Source organism: Frieseomelitta varia, unplaced genomic scaffold, assembly GCF_011392965.1.
Source record: "Frieseomelitta varia isolate USP_RPSP 00005682 unplaced genomic scaffold, Fvar_1.2 scaffold_13, whole genome shotgun sequence".
Lineage (NCBI taxonomy): Eukaryota > Metazoa > Arthropoda > Insecta > Hymenoptera > Apidae > Frieseomelitta > Frieseomelitta varia.
Window position 1 is genome coordinate 51492 of NW_025108972.1, and position 26397 is coordinate 77888.

Genomic DNA, 26397 nt, shown 5'->3' on the forward strand with positions numbered 1-26397 from the left:
GATTTAGGGTGAAACTAATTTTGCTAAATGTTAAGTGACTCTTACATAACGAATCGTGCTTTCGTTGACATTCGAAAAGTATACGAATAATATACTTCGATTCGTTCGTTCGAAGTACTTTTCCTCATTTTTTAACACTCTTTTAAACGTGTATTACACATATTCATTTCATAATTAAGTTCATACTTTTAGCTAAAGAAATGGAACATAAATAGAGATTTGATTCATCCTTTATATCACGAGCAATTTTTAAATTGTACTGTTGGATTCAAAAAGCGTTTCAGTGACGAGAAACACATCTCCAAACATTTAAATGTGCAAAGTTGCTACAAGATTGTTTGTAACGTTAAAAAAAATTTAATATTTTTACAATTTTCTGTAATACATTAATGAATAAAATGAGTTTAAATTATAGATCCAAGATTCTTATTATTTATCTGTGTAAATTGAAAATACAGAAATTTAATATTTTCTATGAAGATCCATTTATATCGCTAATCAATTTTTCCAAGTTATTCCAATTTTTCACGATTAAAAAAAAAAGCATTCGAACACTTTATATCATGCAACGTTCAAGTTGGCCAACAAAAATGAAGTTCAGAGAGTGTAAAAAATCATGTGTAGAAAAATCTAACCCTGTGTAACAACAACACCTAATCCATCCAATCATCTTTGAAACCGTTCTTCTACATCCAGCACTTTGATTTCTGATAAAGACCCACTAAACGTCTGCAATTTAACAACAATGATATGTAACGGTAACGCGATAACAAATAACGATTGGACGCGCGGATCAGAAGGGTATTCGAAAATTTCCCAGCAAATTGACTCCAATGAGACATTATAACGATATTGGGTTCTGCTATCGCTGTCAGTGACAACGGTGGAGATCGATGGAACGGAATAAAGTCTAGTTGGCGCAGTCTCGGGCTGCATTCAAATCGGCAGCGCCCCGGTCGTATCGGGGCTTCGATCCAGCCATCGATGAAGGTGCATTGTCCCCCGCGGAAATGGAAAACGAAACACGAAATGTCTCGGGGTCTTCTCTCTAAAGAGCAAAAGCACCGGTAGCTATCTCTCTCAACTAGCCCCCTCCCCCTCCTCGTATCGATTCCCACCTTTGTCCCTTTGTTCTTGGCCAGCTCAGATTATGAACACGTCAGAACGATACCAGTCGATGCGTTGTTCCACCCGTTGGCGCATTGCTTTCCGTCTGTGACGCGGCTGTGTTCCTAGAACCAGAGCTCGCCACCACGTCCAAGAAGGGGTTGTCTACCCTTTCGTACGCCCACTCTTTACCGATCGCGAGCTTCCCCTGGCGTGTTGCACGCCACGTGAAATCTAATTTTTTAACAGGACTGCTGGTGAATCATGATTCTCGGACGGGCAGGTTATATACCTTCATAGGTAAGAATTTTACTTTCATACTTCACGTATGGAAATACGCGCGTGTGAGATACGTATATGAGCGTGGAAACGAACTCGCTGCCTCCTTTTGCCTGGATAAATTTATCATTTATTTATCGGTTTTTCCCTTGGAATCATTCCGTGTTCTTCTTGAGTTTTCATTCAATGATTGTTTTCAATTTTCAAATTTCTTTTTACGTCAAGATACATCTAAATTACTGTCATGCAAATCTTTTCATTGAAAATCAAAAGGAATTTAATTAAATTTAATTAAATTATAAAATTTAATAAAAAAAAAAAAAAAAAAGAGATCTAGTCTCTACGATAGATATGCGCAGTGCTATATCAGAGTAAAACGAACATGTGCTGATATAGTACTCATTTACCGCTCTAAAGTATTCAATATGAAGATGATGTAAAGAAATATAGAGACTACGCATAATGTTGGTATTGCTTGACTTGTAAAATTATTCATTGCAAGAGGACAGAACTTCCATGAAAAAAGTTTAAGAGGCACATGAAAATTTAATAAATTCCACACAAAATAGAACTACAAAATTGTATATGTAGAAAATGTTTTGTGCTTTGTATTTTTTTTATAATAAATGGCAGTTTGATAAAACGAATGTTCATTTTACACTGATATGGGGCTGCTGATATGTGAATGGGCAGGGTGGAGTCAGTCAGAACGGCGTACAAAATCATGAGAGCGACCGGATGGCAACAAGAACAAAAAGAAAGGAAGATGAAACGAATGAAACAGGGGATGTGGAAACGAGTGATGGCACGTGACGAAGGATCGCGTCATTTATGGAAAGCGTTAATGAGGCGTTACTGCCTCGAGCGTCACTGCCGGCTGCGTAAGCTTTTCCTTCGCGGAAATAATTACGTGACGTCACGAGAATATACTCGACATTGTCCAACACTGTGAAATTCAACCACTGTTATTCATATATCATTTTCTTCTCGGTTTATTTAACTCCAAGTCGTTCATAAAGCGGTTGTCACGACGCGCGAGCAAAATGCAAGAAGATATTCATGCGAACCGAGCGATGCTAATTCATTTTCTCGTCTGTCGTGCTCGTATGAGAAAAGTATTGTACGTATACAATTAAATATATATGAACCTTCCTACAAGCAAGACACGAAAATCATGACGTAGGAATAAAATAGACGAAGAAGATACTCGTACGAACTGAATGATGAACCTACATCATCGATTAATTGATTAATTAGCCAACTAATTAATAATTTCTCTTGTAAATGCCCTTTTATGAATTAGGTATTGTACGTAAAACTCGGAGAAGATTGTTTAAAATTTGAATAAAAATGTGGAATTAAATATGCATGTATAATCTAAGTAGAATAGAAAAGTATTAATTGAAAAATATGAACGTCAGCGAGTTGAACAAAAGTGGTAAAGAACTGAATATTATCATGTGAAATTAAGTGAATTTGTAAATGAACATTTTAAATGAGTATTAAATGAAATTTTTATTCTAATATTGCACACTTACTTCAAGATCTTTATAATCTCCCTTTAAATGGTCGAATAAACGTTTAAGTAAGTAAACTTTAACACTTATTTATTTATACTTTATTCTTGGAGTGGAGATTCTTTTCCAGGAAATTTAGAAGAAAGATTCTCCGATCGAAAAGGAAACACCAGGAAATCTTATTGCCTCGTGTGTTCCCCTAAGGTCCATTTAGCGCAGTTTCTGAAACGGAACGGCGGCCTAACGTCTAGAAAGTCTAACAAGTCTCCCAGGGGTTGCTGGCATTTCCAGACTGGTCTATAAACGTTCATCCTCGCGAGAACACGTTGCCATGCTTTGCTATCAGCGTAAAGATGCTTGTAACCGTAAACAGTTCCGCTGCACCTGTACGCGAACAGACACTTTGTTGCGTTGTATAAATAGAACGTCGAGTTGCAAACAGACCTTCACACTTATCCAATATAAAGTAAAGTAACTGCATAAAAGTAAAAGAATGACGATAACAACTCTTAAAATAATTTTCAATTATTTTTATTTACTAAATCTTTTTCTTTAAATAATTATTTGTCTTCGTTCTTTCTGAATTTTTCACTTTGAGGTCTTTTCAACAAGTTTAGACTTCTCATTTATTTCTAAATTATGAGACTGATTGCAACAATTTCTCGCTACCAGTCTTTCTCATCTTTCTTTTACCATGGGAATTATTGCGAAATTAAAAACTACTTAGAAATTAATTTCTAAATAATTTTAAGAATTTAAAATTTCTTTTGTCATGAAATTTTACATTGTTTATTCTAATAATTATTTCACTTTATATTTAGAATTATATTTGAAATAAATTTCTATTTAATGTCAATATCTTCAGTTACGTTCGCAAAAGTCGTCCACAGTATAGTTATTACATTAAACCGTTTGATTATCATATCCAATGTGAAATTGAATTTTGAAATGACTCACGTAATCCTCCTTATCATAATTGTAACAATAAGCACATGCAGCGATTATGGTGTTTCCACCGCAAAGTAAAATTATACTACAGTTCACCTATATACGAAACCTCATTAAGCCTGAAGTATCATGGTTATTCTATTTCTACTGTGTGCTGTAGTTCATCTAGACTCTTGCCTCGGGGTAATTAAGCTCTTCGTTTCAATTGTATCCACACCTTCAATCTTTTCCACTCTCTACTTTTGTCTCCTTTCTGGCTCTCCAAGAGGTGTCAAACTTATAAAATCGAGATGAATCGCCGATTTGAAAGACTTTTTCTCAATAGAACGTCAGTTTCTAAAGCCCAAAGTTCCCTTCAAACGAGATGAGATTTATGAACATGACCAAAGAAGTCGATTCTAAATGGAAATCTATTAATATTCTAAATAGAATATCCAAATATTTTGTTCGGAATTCTAACAAAAATGTATAAAGTTCTAATTATTTCTTCCATATAAATTCACACTGACCACTATTATGGGTATTTTTGTACAATATATGCATTTTATAGATTTTAGAAATTTTAAATTTCATAAATTCTCTAAATTTTCAGAATTAAGATACATAATATAAACTATCGTATCGTATGATAAAAGAAACATTCTGGTAATTTTAATCTTTCAATTGAAAAGTGAAAAATTTCAAAACCTCCCTTTCGCATCTATCGTATATATGCATAGAACAATATAGAATTACATATATAATAAGTATCAGAATAAAATTAATATTTTTTTCGGCCAACGTAGACTCGAGATATGTATCTCTGGAAATAGCAATTAAAAAACTCAATATTTTTTCGTAACTATTCTCCAAGAAAAGATTAATGAGGCGGTTAATTCAAATTGGTTTCCAATGCGTTAGTTTCACCGTGAGCTTGAGAGAATCGCAGTGCGCGGAATAATCGTGATTTTTTTTTCCCCGTCCTTTCACTCATTCCAAGCACTCATTCTCGCAGTTCCCATTCTACCGTCCCGCTCTCCTTCCATTACGCTGAATTATGCACGATACAGTTTCATTCATCCTTGGAGATGCGAGCGGACAATAGCGACGGGATCCACTCACGCGTTGAAACCCCGCAGGAAGTTGCTCGGCGGCCATTAATGGTAACGGGGGATAGGTGCATCGTCACGGAAGCACCAAATTATGCCTTGCAACTTCAACGAGAATCTCCATTTAGACAATGCGCCACGTTTCATGGAATCGATTCCCGCGTTCTTTATTCGAAAAAAAGCTCTGCCAGCTGCGAGAGAGTTCGAAAATACTGAAAGACGTTCAACGTTCTTTCCTCCTTCCTTTGTTTTTAGCTCGGGATGATTTCTAGCTCATTCTCGCGTAATGATCTACTGGAAAATATTATTTACGACACGAGAGGATCAAGTCGCGGAATTTAATTAAAAATTTCCATTTTGAATATCTATCCTTCTCATTTGGAAAATTTTATTTCGAATGCGCCGCAGAGAAGAATTGAACTACACGTTAAATAATAGGAATCACAGGTCGCAGAGTTTAATTTAAAGTTTCTCCGCTTCTAACTTTAGAAATTTCGCGATGCAAGCCGCGTCAAAAATGAAGCAGAATAAAGTCAAACTATATGTTGAAGAGTGCTAATATTCAAGGACTACAAAATATAATTTAAAACTTTTAACGTGCCATAAAATTCTCCTCCTATTTTAACCTAAAAATTTTATAAAGCGAAATATCTTAAAAACCTGCACAAAATGAAATTAGACTGTGTGTTAAAAAGTTAAAAGTTTCTTAGTTTCAAGGATTGGAAAATTCACTTCGAAACTCTCAGCGTACTTTAAACGTCGAAGATTCTCTTCTCTTTATCTTAAAAAAAAGAAGAGAAAAGTGAAATAAAACCAGTACATTAAATCGGATACTAAAATCTTGAAATTTTCAAAATTCTTCTCTTTCTGTTCTGAAGAAAAGAAATACGTGTAAGATCATCTAGCCCAAAAATCGAACGATATATTAAAAAGGTACTAAAATCACGAAATTGGATTGAAATGATTAGCTGAACACCGAAATTCGTGTGTTATATTCCCTATTAAAATGAAACAAAGTGTAGTAATAATAAATCCAATTCGATCAATCCCAAATGTTATCTATTTTATCAAAGGTTTTAACGAAAATCTCTACGAAACTATCTTTGCCCGTTCGTTCGATGCACTCGTTTCTATTTCGCCTAATGTTCTGGACTCTGTTGAATTGAGAAGCTGGTAAATCGCCCGGAGTTAGATAACAAAAACTTGGAAACGAAATGCTCGGTTGCGCAAGTAGCGTGGGACTATTTGTTGCGAGAACCGAAACGAAGAACGCTTTGCAACTCGTAATCCGATTTCGTGGGCGTTTTAAACGTCCCATGATTACCCTTCATCCGCGTAAAAGCTAACAAACTTTCCTCTTCTTCCCGAGGGCGAAATTTCTCGTCTGGAAATACTCGCAACACGTACATATATCCAAGAAAAATAATATCAGAACGAACGGACAGTTACCAAGCCTTTTGTATGCTAAACAGAAATATAACCATTTCTTTTAATTGAATCATTTTTCTATTAGTTAATTATTTTTGGATCGCTATTTGTGATCGTTTTCTTAATTATCTGACAATTCGTTTATTTGTTCCCAATTTACTCGTTAAATTTCCTTATTTTAAATTAATTTTTCTTTCCTGCTGAAATACTTATGAAATTCATTTTGGATTCTCTGTTTACTTCGTCGAATTTCTTATTCTTGTCAGTTTTAAATTAATTATTCTTTTCTACAAAAACTTTTATTAATTAACTATGTTGTGTATTATCGATTTTAATATTTATTAATATTACTGCTTTAATATTTCACTTTTGCTATTGAACATTTCAACGAAGAGTTGAAAGAATTGATAGATGCTTTTTATAAGAGATACGATAGAAAGGGGAGATAAATTAAGAATTATACATATCGATTTCTTCTAATTTAAACTTCATGCAAGTAATTTTGATGCAAAATCCAGAAAAGTTTGATTAAAATTTGATCGAATGAAAAATTCATAGTACCAGAATTGACATGATGAAAATTTTTAATTCGACATTGAAGATTCTATAAATTTTATCCATTTTTACGTATATAAAATCAGATAATAGTTTTTAAAAGTTTTAACATTTTTCTAATAATTCCTACGATTGACCTAATAATTAATAAATGCTCCAAAGTATGTGAGATTATATTTTACTTATCTACAATTTTTATGAAATTGTTCAAATGAAATTCTGTGTGTAAATTCTATTCGATTTTATGATGACAAAATATAATTTAAAAAATGGAATCCAAAGAGACAGTTACTTTACTTACTAAATATCATAATGAGTACTATATTTGAAATTATCGACATATTTTTGTTTATTACGTATATTCTGTATTACGTATATTTTGTGCCTTCAAATTTTGCATAAAAATTCGCAATCTAATCCCACATTCCTAATTCCTTAACATTAACACTTTAGAAATAATCCAATTTGATACAACAAATTAAGACTCATAGAATACCTAAAACACTTCGTTTTCTATCTTAAATATTACAAATATCTCTCCCTTATAAATATTTGAAATATTTGACAAATGCATGACTACATATTCAAACACCGCAGTTTCAATCCGATGATATCAGCACAGTATATAGACTCCACCCGCATAATGTCGCGGTCTTACACAGATTGGACTTTTCTACTTACACGCCCAAGCGTTAGGACGACGATCTTTAAAAATCTGACAAAGTACACCAAGATTAAATAAATTATTCAAGATTCGCTGCAGGTGCGAAAATTCTACGCGACGCGAGGGTTGCTTTTATGGGGCATAAAGAAGGGTAAGTACGTGTATGCACGTGGATAATGACATTTTGATGATCATTACGAGTTATCATCGCTACGGCTGAACTACCCTTATCGTTCTAGCCACGGGGAACGGGACACGGAGATAAATGGCGAACATCCTTTACAACAACGTCGTTAATTTTTAAGATTACTTCAACGTCCAAGTGTACGGTCGAGAGGCTCTTGCTGAAGCTAGAAGGGCTAGGTCCGGCAGTAATTAGGCCTGTAAAATATTCAACAACCGAACCACCCTGTTACGGTGGAAGCTACGCTCTGCTCTATCATTTTCTTCCGTTTTGCTACATTTATCATTCGTATTTTATCATTTCTAGCAATCGTTGGATTTAATTGCGGGCATGAACATTACGATACATTTAAATTTAAGTATGTTATTTATACAATTAAATTTGAATATTTTATTTAATATTCAAGTAGAGTTAATATTTTTTTTTTTAATATTTTACGTTAGAAGGCGAGTACGATATGGAAGAGATAATAGATTTCTAACGAGATTATTCGAAGATAAAAGCAATGGGAAACATTCAATATGTATGTACGTATTCAATACACCAAATAAATTTTGAAACTTTCAAGAACCTAGCCATTTCTTATCAATTTTTATTAGTTTCCTAAAATTAATTATATTTTCTAATAAATTTTATTAATTACTTAAAATTTTTACCAATACAAATTTTCACCAACACATTGACAATCTATTGATCATAAACTAAACTGAAAACTACGTTTTTACGCAAGAACGTTTCCATACAAGATGAAGAGACCCATCTGTTTTACCTATACATGTAACATGAAAGAAGGAAGGAAAAAATTGATCGGCTAAAATGCGTTTCGTATTCGAGATCCGGGTTGAAACGAGCGTGAATACATGCGATATTCAACGAGTATCGAGAAAATGCAGCTAGGGATATTCATCTTTGGACGTTCGTGCAACAGTTTTTCTACCGAGCAACCCCGAGCGTATTCCAGTCCGCTTGAAACCCAATAAAAGAAGCGTACCGATCTTCGCCGGTCATCGCTTTAAAACAATAGCACCAGACAACGCATGGGGCGGAGAAAATGCAAGGGAGAGCTTTCAAGATACTCTCCAAGGTAGAGAATATTCACGATCGATACTTCCTCTATCCTCTCTTCCATGTTTCACGACAAAGTTACTCAGCTTATTTTTTCTTATTTAATTGGAGACCACGATGCAAAAATTCGACTTATTGAAATTTGATATAGTTTCACCATTCAATTCCTATGCCAGTTCTTAATTGCATCAGTATTATTATTTAATTTATTAACAGTAATTCATCATTATCTATTATCCATTTTTAATTTCACTATATAGTCTTATATATTTATCGTACTGACGCGATCCATTTCATTCAAAATCGAGTACCTACTAGTATTTTCGAAACTTCAGCCAAATCAAGGCATCTGTGAAACGCAACTGAAAAAACTGAAAGACGCTAATGTCAATCGATTATAGAGATAATCCTCGAAACCTGTGTTCTGGAAAGTGAACAAGCCTCGTGTAATTTAACAGAGGCAGAAAGCTGCATCGATCGGCATTTCTAAGGTCTGCGCATTATGGGGGTTCATGCGGTCGGTCTAATGGTATTATCAACCCTTAAAGCTGGACTGCTTTCAGGTCATTGGCCAGTCTATTCTATTCTCTTCTCTTTTCCCTCCCTCCCTCTCTCTCTCTCTCTCTCTTTCTTTCTCTACTCAACCTTCCATTTTTTTCTCTCTCTTCTTGTTCCACGTCCGCTTCACTCTTCTTAATTAACTTGGTTTCATTCGAGGAAATTAACACGAAAGTGCTCTAAAAATGGCACGACCCACACGTGTAGGATACCACTGGCTGGTTCATTGTCACAAAGGGAAAGTTCATTGGCGCCAACCATGCGTTACGTAGCCACCTTCGGATAAGGTTACAACCCTTAGGAAAACGTTCCTCCTCAATCGTCACTTTCAACTACATTGCAATTTTAACGCTGGAAATATTATTATAGGCTAGTGATTTTCGCGAAGTTTAATTTAGATAAAATCGAGGAGGGTTGAGACTGAAGAAATTTCTCAACAATAATTTGCCAAATTACATAGATGTGATGAGCATAAATTAAATGTAGAATACGGTCACGCAAACGAGACGCGTGGGAAGTGTAGATTTTTTTTTTTTTTTTAGGCAATTAATTGAATGTTATAACTTATCTTAAGCTTTTGAACTACATCAGTGTAGTACTTTCATCGAAAGTGTTTTTTTTAAATATTCAGAAGCCGATTAAATGAAAAATTATGTAAATAGTGAGTTATGTGTACGTAATGTTCTTATCGCAGGTTTACTTCTTAATAGGTGATTAAATCTTTCAAGTATAAATATTTGCTGTTATCACGATAGAAGTGTTCGATTATATTCTGCTAAAATGGAAAGCAAAAGTAAACAGAATTCACGAATACCCAAAGACTAAAGTTGTTCGTTTGGCCTTAACATTAAGTTGATGAACTACAGTAAAACTGTTCATGTACAAAAGATAAAAAGAGAGAAAGAGAGAGGAGAGAACATAGAAATATAGAAAGACGAAAGAATGGCAAAGAAGCACCTCTACTATACAGAGAAAAAGGAGAAAACACACTTTTCTTCTCTTCAACAACTAACCTAAAGCCTTCCATATCTGAGATAACAGGGAGTTAAAAGATACGGGGAACTCTACCATAATTAATTGACCGTTAATGGGAAGAAAAACGAGTTTGCTTCTTCGCGTAACGATGATATTCAGGCAAGTTAGATGAACGACGTTAAGGTTCACGTACACCAGGTGATGGCGATCTTAACGCGGAGTTGGCGTGCACCTTATCTGGCACGACGTCTAGCTACCGGTTAAGTTACGAAGTCCTTCGAACCGGCAAGAAGGAAGGACTTGACTTTCCAGCAACTTTTACTTGGCCAGTTGCACGTGTTACTGCCAAGGTTGAAGTTTCAGGATCAAGCCTCGTGGTTTGTTCAAGATCCAAAAGCGATGCCGGCATACATATGTGTACGTAAATGATTCTTAAAAGTTGGTTTAATCGTTGCACGATTGGAAAGCAATTCATGAAACTTGGATTCATATTGATCATTATCCCATTAACATATAATATATAAATAGAGATGGAATAACATGTGCTAAACTGAAATCAAGGAATTTCAAGAAATATGTGCAGAGTGAAATGATTATAAATATATAAATAAAAATGTGTGTAAATAGATAAAGAGGACAGAACAAAATAAAATTTAATATAATGAAAAAAAAACAGAGTAAAACGACTAACAGTCTCGCAACCAGTCAGTATTAATTATCTAATGCTCAGATTTCTTTTTGACTGAAGTAAATAATGTACATACTGGAATTGATGTTAACAAAGTATATTATAGCCTCTCGACTGGATAATATCAGTAACCAAATCAAACCACCAAACGGTGAATGTGTTGGCTCTATACCCTATCACTATCGTGGTATCTTACACAGACTGGACGTTTCTATGTACTTAGTCACTCGTATACACGGGCGTAAACATTGAATGATTAGAGTTACTTTCGTAAAATACAGTAAACTTTAATATCTCGACTTTAAGAAACACGTTCAATTCTTATATGTTAATCTATTATATTTGGAAAGAAATTAATTTTGCTTAAGATTATTCAAATTAGTCATTCATACGATTTCTATAGACTCATCTATGAAAAAATTAATTTCACCCTCCTTAAAATCATTTAATTTTTCCCTAATATAATGATATAGGTATTTTTCAATACAACTGAACCACACACAATTCTTTAAAGCAATTCATCACATTCGAAGTACTCAATCAAAAATATCAATAGATACGTATTGAAATTTGGAGTATTTGCCGATAATCTTGAAACGATGATCAAACTGATATATAAAAACTACTGATACTAAAAATTCTCGGTATCTCTGTTTGACAACTTCGAGGAAACATAAATATCAACTTGACGCTTGTACGAATGTCTATGACTACGACTGCTATGATCGTGGCTATGACTCTGTGGCTCTGTTCGACGATTGGTCAATTCACGTGGCGAAATGATCAATGCCAGGGCGTCTACACATGCAAGGTCAAGACCCATTCCTCGACCAATACTCCAACTTCGCTTTCGAGCGTTTGGTCGCACGCGACCACGTTTAGAATATTTTAAAAAGCATAAAAGGCAAGGCCCGCGGCAACAATATTGCCGAGAATCTGCTAATCCGTTACAGTCATTAATGATCATCAGGCTTGTTATTAAGGTCGCGGTTCGCTGGATATTGCGATAAGCTCGGAAAAATTCCAAGGCTCTCCGGTTGTCGTTTACCGACACGCGAGTTCCAGCAACCGGTCCACAGGCAATTCGATTTCCCTTTCCAAGTTTCGTGACTGAAGGAGCTTAATTAACTCTTCATTTTTTTTTTTTTTTCATAAATTGGTCCTCTTACAAGTGTCAAAGACTATAAGACCCGTGGAGAACTTTTATGAATATATGTATATGCGAGTTACATGAAACGGCCTCAAATTTCGTTGAAACTATAACGGGGTACGGCTAACGTAGGTTACATCAGTGAAACTTGGAAAGTATTAATATAGAGTGTTAATATACTATTAATATTAATTAAGTATAACAAATATCAATATTAACATTAACAGTATTAGTAGCGTGATCAATATCATATTATGATATTAATGCAAATACGATATTAATATTTATTATACTATTTTAATATTATGACCACAATAAATGGTATATTTATAAATTTGTAAAATTACAAATATGATATTTGGTGCTTCACAATGATGTCTGACAGATAATTAGTACAGCTTGAAAGATAGCAAAGATGTAATAAAATTAAATACTGTTGTCGTAGAATATTTTAGTTTGTCAATTTCCGATATTATTTTTTCTAACTGTATTTCTTTTTTCTTGCCCTTTCGCATTGCTGCAGCCGATACGTAAAATGTCAAACATTCACCACGTCGATATAATAACGTATGTAACACGAGTGTGACAATTGTGGAAAACCGAGCATTCCTTTAACTTTATAATAGATTCAACGTGACATTGCATTCACGTTTTTCATTCATTTAAAAAAAAATGATATAAAAATTGCAAGAGAAACATAATTTTAGAAAGCTGAATTGCTTTATTTTATATAGATTCTAATATCAATAGCACTATTAAAAAATTTATAATTTCGTAAATAATGGAAAGATATTACATTCGTAATTCCCTACAAATACATAAAAAACCTACCCAAGTTTCCATATTCCATGAAAAATTCATGATCGAATTTTAAAATATCAAACAATCTAATTCAAAACCATGTCCCCTTTTCCACCAGTTAAATCGTCCGAATAATACTCGCACGAATCGAACACTCGTACCGATAGAAATATTCCTTGTTACCAGTCACCGATAGGGACCGGCGGAATCGAGAGAGAAAGAGAAAGAGAAAGAGAAAGAGAAAGAGAAAGAGAAAGAGAGAGAGAGAGAGAGAGAGAAAGAGAGGAGGAGACGCAGTAAATCAGAATTGTGACAGTGGCTAAATGGATCCGAGAAATTCCAGTTAGGTGGGACAGAAATGTTGGTCATACTAACCAGACCAAATATCCAGGCTATCCGACCAGTCGATCCGCAGACCGTGAATATTGCTGCTTGGCAGCCATCCTGACAGGGACACTTTTTCCATTTTCATTTTCCACGGACCATGCCAAATCTGCGACTGACCTACTCAACCACCACCGGTTTCGACGAAGGCAATTTTCCAAGGTGACCTGACGATAATTGTCTCTGGATGTAGAAAACTCGGTTGGAGTATTAAGAGAGTGACAAATTGCCGTCATAAAGCGCCGTTGGGCGCGTGTTCAAGAACAGACAAGATAATATGTGCTTGGTTCTTTAAAGGGGAGCAGAAGAAATTGAATCTCTGATGTACGATCGTAGCACGATACGAATCGAAGACTTGGCTGGGTGATCAAGTGCGTTGAAAACAGCGAAATCTGCGACTGTAAAAAGTCTTCGATGTGATATTTTTTGAAAGCACGATGTTATTTTGGGAATAGAATTGATTCTTGATATCTAGAGTGTGAAAGAGTGTCGGTTTCGTTGGATTTTGAGTATCGAAATTTGATGTGATTTAAAAATTTCGAGAAGAAGTTACGTTACGTTCAGATTAACCGAGTGTTACAGATTTTAAATTTTTCAAACTTCGAATTCCTACACTACCAAATTTCCCACAAATCCATAAATCCAATGAATTTTTCAATTCTTATGCTTCGGAATCTCTTACAAATTCTAAACTGTGCTTCCAACTTTCACATAATCTACAAAAGACCTCGAGATTTCCCACAAGCCTGACAAATCCTAAATTTTCCACAATTCTATAAATCTAATTTAAAATATATATATATAACTGATCCAATTGTCCAATAATTCTGTACCTCTATTTCCCAAGAAAAGAAATCTCGGAAACTGCACAGGAAGAACCGATAAAAAAGATATGTCTAGATGTATAAAACGGGAGGATAGATCCAGCAAAGCAGGACATTCAATACGGTCTCGAAGTATACAGTAATAAATGGCTTTAGCCTTTCGGAGGTGTTACCAGAGGCTTTCCAGTGAGCGATGATCGCGTTAACCTCGGGTAATTGAACCCTTCTTCCCTCTATCGTGCTTCCCTACAGTGCAGCTCCTGTACATCGTCCTTTCGAGTCTACTTTCTCGGATATCATGTGTTTAGATACGCCTCGGTCCTCGGTTGTCGTCTCTCCGGTAATCATAGTGAGAATGTCTTGAAAGCTTCTTAACAACGGCGCAACACGTCTGTACGCGAGAGGGCACACAGGTTCATTGAAAGAAGAGAATCGATGAGAAGCTTCTTCGGTTATTTAGGGAAGCGTTCTCTCCGGTTTTCGAAACTCCATGAAAATATAATGACCGCCCGATGAGGCATTCTGGCGCTATTTCGAACGATGTGATCTTTATGCAGAGAGACAGAACCGTGGAGAAGCCACAACAGGTAGGATCAGAAAGTCGACGTAAAAAGATTATGATTTAATTCAATTCTGGATTACTCGGTTCTTCTCATCGAAGATACTTATTGTTCCTGATCGTGTAACAAAAGTAAGATACAATATTTCACGACAGACATGTATTTCTGTGACTTGTGTCGCTTGGAAAAAGGAATTCATACACCTGGAATCTGTATTTTTAGCGATTTGAAGATATAATTATAATTTAATTATAATTATAATTTAATGAATAGTACTGATGTCTGCCAAAATGATATTTTATAAACATCCAATATTTATTTTTCTTTCATAAGTATATCTTTCATTTGAGTTAATTTAATATTCGAATATATATATATATTAATTTAAACGTCATTTTCTGAAAGTTTGATCTCACCACATCAATACAATCTATTTTCTCTTCTCTTAATCATAACATTAAAAAAAAAAAAACCTATTTCAAAGATTACGTCGAGGAAGCATATTAAATTCATTTTTCACTAGACATCAGTAGTCGGATCAAGTCCGAAATTACTCACGATCTTGTGATGAAGATGCTGAAGTTCCCTCTCGGTGACACGTCTCCGAGACAATTCGCGTTGTTCCCTCCTGTATTGGCTGTACTTGTAGAAAAGATACATGCCAGGAAGCGCGAGAACGACCAACGGCTTCATCAGGCTAGCTCTTCCGCTTCCACCGCGTACACGAGGCTCTGGGGGCTCGTCAAGGTCCTCCAGTTGGCCGGCACCATCCGCCAAAGCTGGCACCACCGGCATGATTAATTATCTGGAACGGGAGTGGGAATCGATATAAAACTCTCGGGAAAAATTCATCTGATTGTTCGATTATCAAGCTGTTAGAATTTTGGAGAGAACAAATTTCCCTTGCAGAATGCAAAGTTATTGTAATTAAAACTGATGCTTAAAATTGTTCTACTTCTGTGCTTTCTCATTCATTTTCGTTATTGGTTGATTAAATTTCCTCGGTCGTTCCTGAATTCTACAATAAGATTCCAAAAATAAGAAATTCTTAAAATATAACAAATAACGAAAACTGCTGACAAGACCAAGATATTTCGTGTCAAATTTTGTTACCAGATAATTTAAACTCGATCTTAAATTTGATCTGTTATACGAATATAGAAAATGAATTTATTCGCAGCAAATTGTATAAAATATACAATATAAGTGCTTTGATGAGCATTCTTCGGTATAAAGAATTCTTGTAAATATATTTAATACAACAGACGTAAAATATAAATGAGCGTGTTACTACGTTGATCATATTTCTCAACGCATCAATAATTTAGTAACCTTCGATATTGCCAGAAATAAATATCAGATTGAACTTAATTATCATAATTATCACGGTCGTGTAACATCGTACTGCCGTGTTCTAATTTTTTACTTTGCCGACGCAAAAAGAACCGGTTCCTTCGTGTTGGTCTAATTAATTCGACACTGGCGCGCGCTTGCATTGTGAAACACGCGTCAAAGGGAAATCGTTTCGGCGCTGATTAATTAACGACATCGCATCCGATTATTGCCGTGTCGAACAATAGCCAGCTGCCGGCATATTGTTCTTCATTGAGGATATTGAAACGACATGGCTACCGTTTTCAATTGGCCGGAATGCACTTGACAGAGGAGTGTAACAGCACGCCGAGTCTCATAATGGATCATTTGTTCAAGACGATTAATTAATGCTTGTTCTTTCTCGACAATCTTCTCAAGAATTTCCGTGGACACGGTGACTCGCGAAAGTGTACATCTGAATCTCTTTTTCAAAAGGTGGACGCGTACTTATGGAAAAGAAGACGAAAGCTGTGCAAAGAAAGAACTGTGTAAAGAAGATTTTATTACATTAACGGTGTATAACAGAGATGATAAATCGTCGAACCTGAGGAAGAATCGGACAGTTCAATTTAAAGGGGCATAAATGACAATAAATTGAAAGTATTAAATTTAAAAAATGAGATTCAATTCGAATGAAAATTCTAAGTTAAGAAGACGTAAAATATCTCGAAACTTGAATTTTCAAAGTTTGAAATATTTATCAGAGTAAATTAGTACTTATATTAATAAACTTCATTGAAATTGTGGAAATATATCAAGTCTTCTCGAATTATTTTCAATAAATGTAAAACTGATCAATTTCTCCGATAATCGAAACGTCACGAAGAAAACAGCTAGGAATTTAATAAAAAATTGAAAACTACATGAAGAGGAACAAGACATTATTATTATTTGTCTATCTCACAATTAAACAGTTTCTAATTACATTTAATTATTATTTACCTACATTTTTTAGTATACATTGTTCAATTATATTTCAGTTCATTTTGGCCATTACAGCTCCACATTTAATTAGACAACCTGAATTCCTACCAACACTGAAAATTTCCACACGGAGTTCGCCAGCTGTGAAAAGAAGAATCGCTGGATACCCGTGTGCAGTCCTCGGGAATGATTCTCTATATAAGTGATTGGAATTTTTATACGTTTCGTAAAGAATTTCAATGTGCTGATAAAAGTTCAGCAGGCGAACCGGGTGAGTTCTAGGTCAGCGGGAGATGACTATTGGGTATTGGTTTTCCATCAAATCGTTTTTTACAGTCCCACGTCCCTTGTCATCCGTATTTCTTCACTCGTTTCCCGATATTTATAATCCTTGTTAATGTCTTCCTGAAACATGTGCAACGAAACTAACTCTCTGTAGGTGATCAGAATGAGGGGAGGAAAAAAAGAAAGAAAAAAAGAAAAAAATACGTCAATGACTTAGCCTTTTCCTTTGTAACACTTTGATTATTGGAAAAAGAATTTGAAATTTTTCGTCAGAATTATTTAGTACAAGTATCAATGTTTCTCCTAACTGTTATCGAGATATTCAACATTTCTAACAGCAAATTTAGTATTATTCGTTGAAATTAATTTATCTTAGTAAAAATTTATTCACAATTCTTAATAATTTATTTTAATAATATTCTTAACAACAAATATTCTTAATACGTTAAATTATTTAAAGAATTCTTACAATTTTTAAATGTTTACAGTTCCCTTGAAATATTGGAAATAAGTGGTTGACTATTAATACATAATTCGTTTCAGACTGAAAGCAATTATCAAGACACTGGTCATAATCTGCATCTAATAACTATTATTTAACAACATTTTTAAAGTCGCAAAATTTCAATTGATTTCACACACTTGTGAAACTGTAACACGTACGACGATCTAATATCAACGTATTGATTATTTTGCCGGTTCGAGAGGATCTGTCTATCGACTTGACAATATTCCGACGGATTTCCGTGACTTCAATGAAATTTCGTAATATGCTAGCCGGTCGTTCACCGGCTATATTTAATTCAGCCGTCTACTTGCCGTGCTATTCTTAACCAACTGCTCTAGAAATACGCGAGCTGTTACGCCACCCGTCGCTAGGTCATGCACCCCTTGTTCGTTGTAATTTGCACCTGAGATGCTGCGTTACTCCGTCTCTGGTGGCACGATTATAGAAATCTTCGTGATATCTTGAAATTCAAAACTGTAAGTCGAGTCACGGTATTACGAGTCACGGTATATCGACTAATTCAACAACACTGACTAGTTCTATGTTTTAATGAAGCTTAAAGTGAGGATAAGATATTAGAGGGTGGTTTGGAAATCAAAGTGATCAACTCCAATTTCTTTTTTTTTTTTTATTAATTTTTTAATTTCAGCAGAAATATATAGAAGAATAGATAGAGGATTAATATTAAATTTTTAAAAAATAACCTCTCAACGAGTTTTTATCTTCAGGGACTTATCATCACAAGATAAATTTTCACAAATAATAAAGGTTCGTAATCGTTACTCTTTTTCAAAATGCAGAGTGGCAACAAATAACAACATATCTTAAAGTATCATAAATGGATTATAGATTTTTATAATTTATATCTTTGAAGAAAGAGAAAGAAATAAAAAGGATGCAAGAACGAAGAATAAGAGAAAAGGATAACAAAATTTCGATGAATATAAGAACGATAAAAAAGAATAAATTATTAATAAATAATCAATTAAAAGAATAAATTTGATAAAGAAACAAAAGAAAATTAAATAAATAAATTTATTAGAAGAATAAATAAGAAATAGTAAAAACACGAAAAATAAGATTTCAGTGATAAATAAGGAAATGGAATTGAAAAAGGAATTCTAGACGTAGAAATAACAGTGCTAAACAAGAATTTCAGCGATAAAAGAGAACTACGTAGAAACTTTAAAAGAAACAAGAACGTTTCTTCAAGAATTCCAGTAATAAAAAAGAAACTGAAGTGTAAGAACATAAGAAAAGAAGAAGGAACTTTACATATATAAGATAGTGCGAGGGCATCGAAGAAAGAATTTCAGCAATAAAAAAGAACTGAGTAGGACGAAATGAAAAAGAATTCCAGCCATTAAAAAAATAGTGCAAGGATATCAAAGAGAAATTCCAAGAATGAAGAAAGTAGATCAAAGACACACACAAGGACTGAGCAAGGAATACCAACAATTCCTTTTGTTCTACTTCCAGTTACTCAACAATAGAAAATATGTGGATCTTACAGATCTTACTACATGGATCTTACAGAGAGGATCTTTCAAATCTTAAAACGTAAGTCAGTACACGTAATTAGTAAATTTAAACGAATATTTATGTAAATTGAGATTCCTGTGATTCTTACTTTATCTAGACAATCTATTATTAGCTTTAATAAAGAGAAATTCGTCTTGTAGAAGGTTTATTTTTACATTATGAATTTCAAATTGCGTCTCAAAGTAAAATTATTAATATATCAGTAACGTATGCGTATTATCTTAATCAAATAAATGTCAATTTTCTATTTAATCCCCAATTCTGAAATCCCAATGACTTATGAAAGATAGCATGTAACATTATAAATATAAAATATATATTATTAAAGTTCGACAGTTCCAATACTAATTAAAAACCAACTAATTCAACTGAATCTATCTATGAAATGACATTCCTTGTGACTCACAAATACTACTCGCTACTCTATTCGTGTCTCTAAACTCTAGATTCTAAACTAGATGAAACAACTCCAAGTGTCACAAAGAAGAAAGAAATACGATCCACCAAATACAATAGTGTACAAACCATTAGAAGATAGAAATTCGATACTGTTGTTTCAAGATAAGAAAACGTGTCAAATGGAGCGCACATTGTTCTACTAGCAATTGAACTAAAACCATGAAAAAAAAAAAAACAACTCGGTACATGAAGTGTTGTATCGCGAGGGCAGGCGAAAATGTAAGAAATTTGATACGTTTTCGAGGGAAGGTATCTTCGGTGTTCCCTGTGTCTGTAACGTAACCTAAGCGTGTGGCTTTGTACGTGTTATCGCGTCGAGTGGCAATACATTATCGGAAATGAGTCGATATATCGACTGACGTTGTGCACCCGACACCGTAGAAACGCATGCCACCTTGGGGATTCGTTGTTTTTCTAGGCAAGGGCAAGGTTATTTCGCCCGTTTTTTTCACCGCGACTGGCTCCGAAAAAATTCCACGACGAGCCACGGCTACGCGGATATTGCGTCTCTGCGCAATTTCCGCCTTTTTTCGCCCGGCAAAAAATTTCCTGAGGAAAGCACGACTGAATACGCAGTTCTATGAGAATCTGCTGAGTATGGAATTCTGTGGATCCGTGTGGAAATTGAGGAAAAGGAACGTAAAGGAAGGTAAAAAAGAAAGGAGAGAAAGAAAGGTTATTTTCTCTAAAATAACTGAAATTAACTGAAAAAATATAATAACTTTTACTTCGAAAAATTATTATATTATTATGATGATAGTTGAGGAATTAGGAGCAATAAACATGTACATTATTGTAAAAAATGTAAAAAAGAGAAATTAGAAAAAATATTTGATTTGGAAATAGTGGATAATATTGAGAATGCTTCAGGAAAATAATTATTTTATCATTGTACTAATTGAAGGAATAAGACATGATGAATGCATATATAATTGATGTATAAGACTGGAAGAAATATGGATTCGATGTGGAGGATAATGTAAAGATCAATTAAACTATATTCTAGAAAATTATTAGATTATTGTTGTTACAATTTAAAAAATAGAACAATACCGTGGAAATCTATGAAAATTAGTACAAAAGTTAAAAGAAACTACCGAAGAAATTACTGTGTTATCATATCAAAATTTCGACTACGTTTTACGTTACAATTTGATATGTGTAATTCCATAAAAACGCACAGATAGAATTCCTAGAGACAAATTTCCACGACAAACTTCCAAAGAAGAAAATCTATATAATATACATACAATTCTACAAAAATCCACAAATTCTTACAGACAAATTCTCATAGAAAGTCCAAAGAAAAGAACGACAAGAAGAAAAACAATGAGCGGAGGAAGATAACGTCGATGAGCGGTCGAACAACCACGCGGCTAGAAATTATTACGCTATTATCACGACGATTATCGTACGGGATCTAATATTACACGTACATATGCGTCTCGCCTTGACATGTCGTAATGGCGGTCGCAAGAACAAGGACACCCACCGCGACAGGATAACATCGTATCGCATAGGCTACACGGCCAAGTACACGTCCTGTGGCTCTCACTTCTATTTTTATGCTAGTTTTCCACCCTCTGTTATTCACTGTTCGCTTCGGCTTCGATTGTGCCGTGTGTTGCACGATTAGAATCGATCTGCCCACACTTTTCCTCATCCCTCACGTGACTCCGCGCGAAACCTGATGCCGTGACAGAGAGAATGAGAGAGAGAGAGAGAGAGAGAGAGAGAGAGAGAGAGAGAGAGCGCACACACACGCACACACGTACACAAGGGGTTGATATTTTGATTTTAATCGATTTCCTTTTTCCTTTTTCTTTTTTGATTTGGTCACTCGATGATACGGTTTTTTGCTCAATGACACGCTCGAATAGAACACCGAATCGACCATTCATTAGCCTCCATTGTAGTATCATTAACGTTTCGAGTACGCTAGCCTAGTGTTATCGTATTGCAGCGAACGTGTAACTTTAGACCAGCTGAAAGGGGTTGGGCCGACAGAAATAACGCGGTGGTTTCGTGTACAATTTTATCGCATTATGCGCGAGATTTTAATTAAACAAACGGGTAAACAACTAACCAGAACGTCCCGCTGCGACATTTACATTCTCTTTACGTTGTTGGAACGTCACGAGCTGGCAAGAAGAATTTTTATACTCTTTGCACGTCTGGATTCTTCAGTTTCCTGTTTGAATCGCGACGATATAACACTGGCTATCCGTCTGATAAAATGAAGCATTCGCCGAGATTTTTCATAGTATGGCGCGATCGTATCGTATCCAGGAAATGTTTATCCGATTAGGCTCGGCACGCTTCAACGAACCCGCTGCGAATTTATTCGACCAAGTTACGAAGGCCGTTCATCGTCAAGGATAGCCAGCAGAGAGCCAGCCGATTCGACCGCATATGTAAACACAACCAGCGATTGGCCGAGGGCACACCAAGCGATAGCACATCGACGCGGAAAGAACCGCGAATCCTTTCCAAACACTGACACAGACCTACCCCTTGAACTTAACCTTACCATCTTTTACCGTCAACGCACTCGGCAAACCCAATCCCCGTCGTCCAATCCAACACCAACCCCACCGAAAAAAAGATTCACCCGAAAGTTCTACGTACGTACGCACGTCTACAACATACTAGATACAAGAACATATCGCGACTCGGCTCTCGAATATCAATATCAGCACCAATGTCACAGCGGGAGGGAAAGAAATACGGGACTGACTATGTATCTAAGCAACACCGTTGTCACAAAGCACTTACGTCGTGATCGGTGGTCTCGGTTTTCGTTGCGATGGTGGACCGCGCCAGACGATGGTTGTCCACCGGGATTCGTGATTCGATCGGGCACGTGCACGCGTGCACGATGAATGAACAGGCGGCGGAGAAACGAGCGGAAAAAAGCACGAGAAGGGTGAGAGCACGAACGCCAGAGCGCCGGGCGACACGAGACGTTCCTCGTGGCGCTCAGCACAGCTGAAACGTCGCCGAGCAGCGACTGCGAGGCTACTTCCACCGGCGGCTGCACTGCGCGCCTACAACGAGGCAAACCGCGCAACGGCTCTGGCTCGTGGCTGTTCGCCTCGCTTCGGTCCCATCCGTCGTCGATCGCCGTTCTCCGCCAGCCACCCTCGATACTTTTTGGCGGTCTTCGAGGAACTTCGACCGCCTGCGCGTACGAGCCGCAAGCAGGGTTGTAACTACGTACGCGGCTCTGGCTCTCACGATCCTCCGAGCCGCGGTTCCGACGCGCATCCGTGCACTGCGCATCCAACATCGTACCGGGTTCTACCTGTGCGAACGCTTTTTCCACCGCTACGAGTGTCTTCGTCGGTGTTTGGCTCGTGTGTTGCAGGATTCTGGCTGTATTCCAGGTTCTGCGAGCAGGTTTCTCGCTTGGAGGGGGGGGACACTCTGTGGGAAATTTCGTTTGAGCTGCTGGAATTTATTGTAGATTTATAAGCTAATTGTTGGGGGACTCGCGGGGTGGATGTTTAACCTGTATAATGGATTCTGCCTGGACGATACCGCGCGAGGCGGCGTTGGGGGATTTTGTCGAGCCTACTGCAATTTATTGTTGGAAGAATTCTGTTTGGAATTTGTTGTAGACGGTGTACGATAGATTCCGAGGCAGCGTGAGAGGGTGTTTGCCAAGGACTATTTGTCGAATCCATTGAAATTCATTGTGAGAGGTTGATGGCAAATTTGTAACTGTCGCAGTACGTTAACCTGTGTAACAGATGCTAAGATAGCGCTAGAGGCTGATTTATCGTAGAAGGTTTCCATTGAATTTGTAATTTACAATTTGTAAATACTGAGGATAATTAGAGGATCGAGCCGAGGATTGATATCGTAATCGTGTCAATTCTGTTCCTATTTTTGTTCAAGTAAAAACGTAGTGTGACAGAAAATGAAGTTCGACATTAATTAACTACGAAAGGAGTATGATGCTTCAAGTAGATGAAATAAGCTCCGAATATTTTCATGTACGTTGTTACAAGCTTTGAACTATCAAATTCATACATAAGTACAACAAGTACAACTATCTGTTGACAAATTTTGTCAAATCTTCGTCATAATTCACAAAAGATTTTCAAACTAAAATCTCGTACGATTGTCATCATCAAATCGTCATGTACAATTTTTCAATCAATCGATCTTCGAACCAACCACCACCAGTAAAGGGTTCGTGAAATCAGTCGTACGTGGTTGTCCACGATCAGCGTGACTATACAATCGAGGGTGTGCATGACGCAATGCACGTAAAACGGCAGGATCGAAGACAGTTCTGCCGGCATAGTGGCCGGGTATCCACTGAGGTGGTACATGGTCCCCGTTGCTGATTCCTAGCGACGATGTTGCGCTACTGCTCTGCTGGAGAAGGATCGATAAAGGGAGGAGGGATGGAACCACCCGGGAAGAAACGACGGAATCTGCGCTCTTCCTCCTTCTCCCGCAAACCCCCGCGAGCACGCTGCTCTCGCACACCCACAACGCATGGCTGTTTGGTAGATCTGCTGATGTCGGTCTATTCTTCGGTTCCCTTTTCCACCTGGCTCTCAACCTCTTCTTCTCCGCCCATTTCTTTTTCCTCTTACTTTTATCTTTACCCTCTGTCACCCTCTATCTTTGCTCTCCCCTCCCTACCTTTAGGAAAACGAGTTCCACCTCGCTCGCGAACGTACCGGTGCGACATTAGGGTTAGTGAACTCTGGGATCGACGCAGATAAGCGTCCGCGCTCTTTTCACCAGGCGCTTGATTATTTCCCCGCGCATGAAAGCGACCACACCAATGTCTTTCTGTTCTTTGTTCACTGGCCTAGCTTCTATCTTCCGTGGTCACCGGTTTTTCGCTGATTCACTCCATGGAGGATGGAATCAGGTCGCCCCTCTATTTAGCATTCAAGTGTATGATAATTCAAGACGCCGTGGCGACTGGTTAATTAACCATCGTTTAATTAACCAGTCGTGCCTGTTCATTGATGAGCACGCGGACTCGAAATTGTGGTACGAAATATACAGAGCATACGCTCGGTCCACCGAGAAAACGTTGGAGATGTTGCATGCACCGTTTCAATAATTCATCGACAATTTATCAAGGAACACCTGCTTGCAGTCAGCCTTGAAGAGTCCCAAGAAAATAAATGATCCTGGCTGAAGAACAGTTTGTGAACAAAAAGTGGTACAAGAAGTATATCTGGATATCCTGTGTCTTTCTCTAGATCAGTTTTAAATGATGATATTATATTGTGAATACGAGTATTTCAATTTCTTTAAATTTTATCGAATTGCCGTATTAGGTGCGCAAATTAATTCATGGCTCTTGTAATTAAATAATTGCGAGCTCAATTCTTTGTTCCGACATCGAATAAAATAATTAATTGCGTATTTATTACAACAGTTAATTGTGTATTTGTTACAATGTCGTTCGATAAGAAACACATCAACTCTTTCAATCCCAACGAGTTACGTACGCCCCAAACAAAGTTTTAATGTAAAACTTTTCAAAAATACGTAAACTGTAAACTTTTTGATAATAATATCGAGTAGAATTATATTCAGTCGAAGTCCCAATAGGTATTTTAGATGTTGGTATGTTGGTTCTCGCGAACAACTTGCTACTTGTTACCTAACGTGACTTGTCGTCGAATGTTATCCCAGTTATTATTTACGAATTTTCCAAAACTGATGCTTCTTCAGACTCGTTCTAAAAAAACCGGCCAGAAAGTTACTTTACTTCCAAACTTTAAAATACTTTACTCCCACGTGTCTAAAATGAAAATTAATTTATATAATAACAAAAAAAAAAAAAAAAACAGAAAGTGAAACTCAAAGGGATGAAATCTCAATCTTGAAATCGTACAAAGTTCCCCTGTGTTTCCTGTTAATTACAATTTTCCCTAAAATGTTATCTGTTTAATCGTGTCTATAGTATCGCGACGTAACTCCGAAGGTGGTTTCTATCGCGTTGCTCGAACAAAACTCGGCGCTGATCCCAAGCCAGGGAAAAGGTCACGTCGAATATACGCCTTCGTACAGCCGGTCCAGGAGATTGCCAGTTACTTTGATTCGCTGATTCCATTGAACGTCGGAATCGTAGAACTGGCATTGTCTTGGAATCGGCCAGCCGTTGCTTTTAACCCGAACACCCGAGGATTAAAACGGGCAAAAGTAGGTAGAAAAGGAGCTGGAAATCGCGAGCTGGAAAAACGAAAGAAAGAGAGAGAGAGAGAGAGATAAAAGAAGAGAAGATCCGCGAATCCGTGTCCGGGTTTGTGTGTCGCGTTTCAATGCACGGCCTGGTAACGAGTACGAGTTTCTGACGTCCCCTCGAAATAACGAGGCCTCCGAACAAAAGTGCCCAGAGGTTCTTGTGCACCTAAGCACAGGGGTAAAAGAGTGTCGTTACGTAATAATATCTCTGAAAATCCAACGTGTTACTGCTCCCGCGCGCCAAGCTGCCAGAAACAAGCAATTTAATCCTCTCTTTCTCTCTCGTTCGCTGCAAGGACCTCTCC

The 26397-nt window shown here is 36.6% G+C and overlaps 1 protein-coding gene across 5 annotated transcripts in view; it reads right to left on the minus strand.

Annotated features, from left to right (window-relative positions):
* The window catches only part of LOC122528727 (fl(2)d-associated complex component-like), an 89511-nt gene that overhangs the window by 26706 nt on the left and 36408 nt on the right, over positions 1-26397 (minus strand). The window contains exons 1-2 of one of the 5 annotated variants that reach the window (XR_006306654.1): positions 22643-23038; positions 15334-15580 (exon numbers count right to left, since the gene is read on the minus strand). Coding sequence is in view for 4 of the 5 variants with exons in the window: in XM_043654151.1 (XP_043510086.1) it covers positions 15334-15570 (237 nt within the window). In the remaining variant the exon portion in view is untranslated. Of the gene's footprint in view, positions 1-15333; positions 15581-21303; positions 21571-21953; positions 22065-22642; positions 23039-26397 lie in introns of those variants that run through there. The other 4 variants (XM_043654151.1, XM_043654179.1, XM_043654170.1 and 1 more) reach the window with 4 other exon arrangements.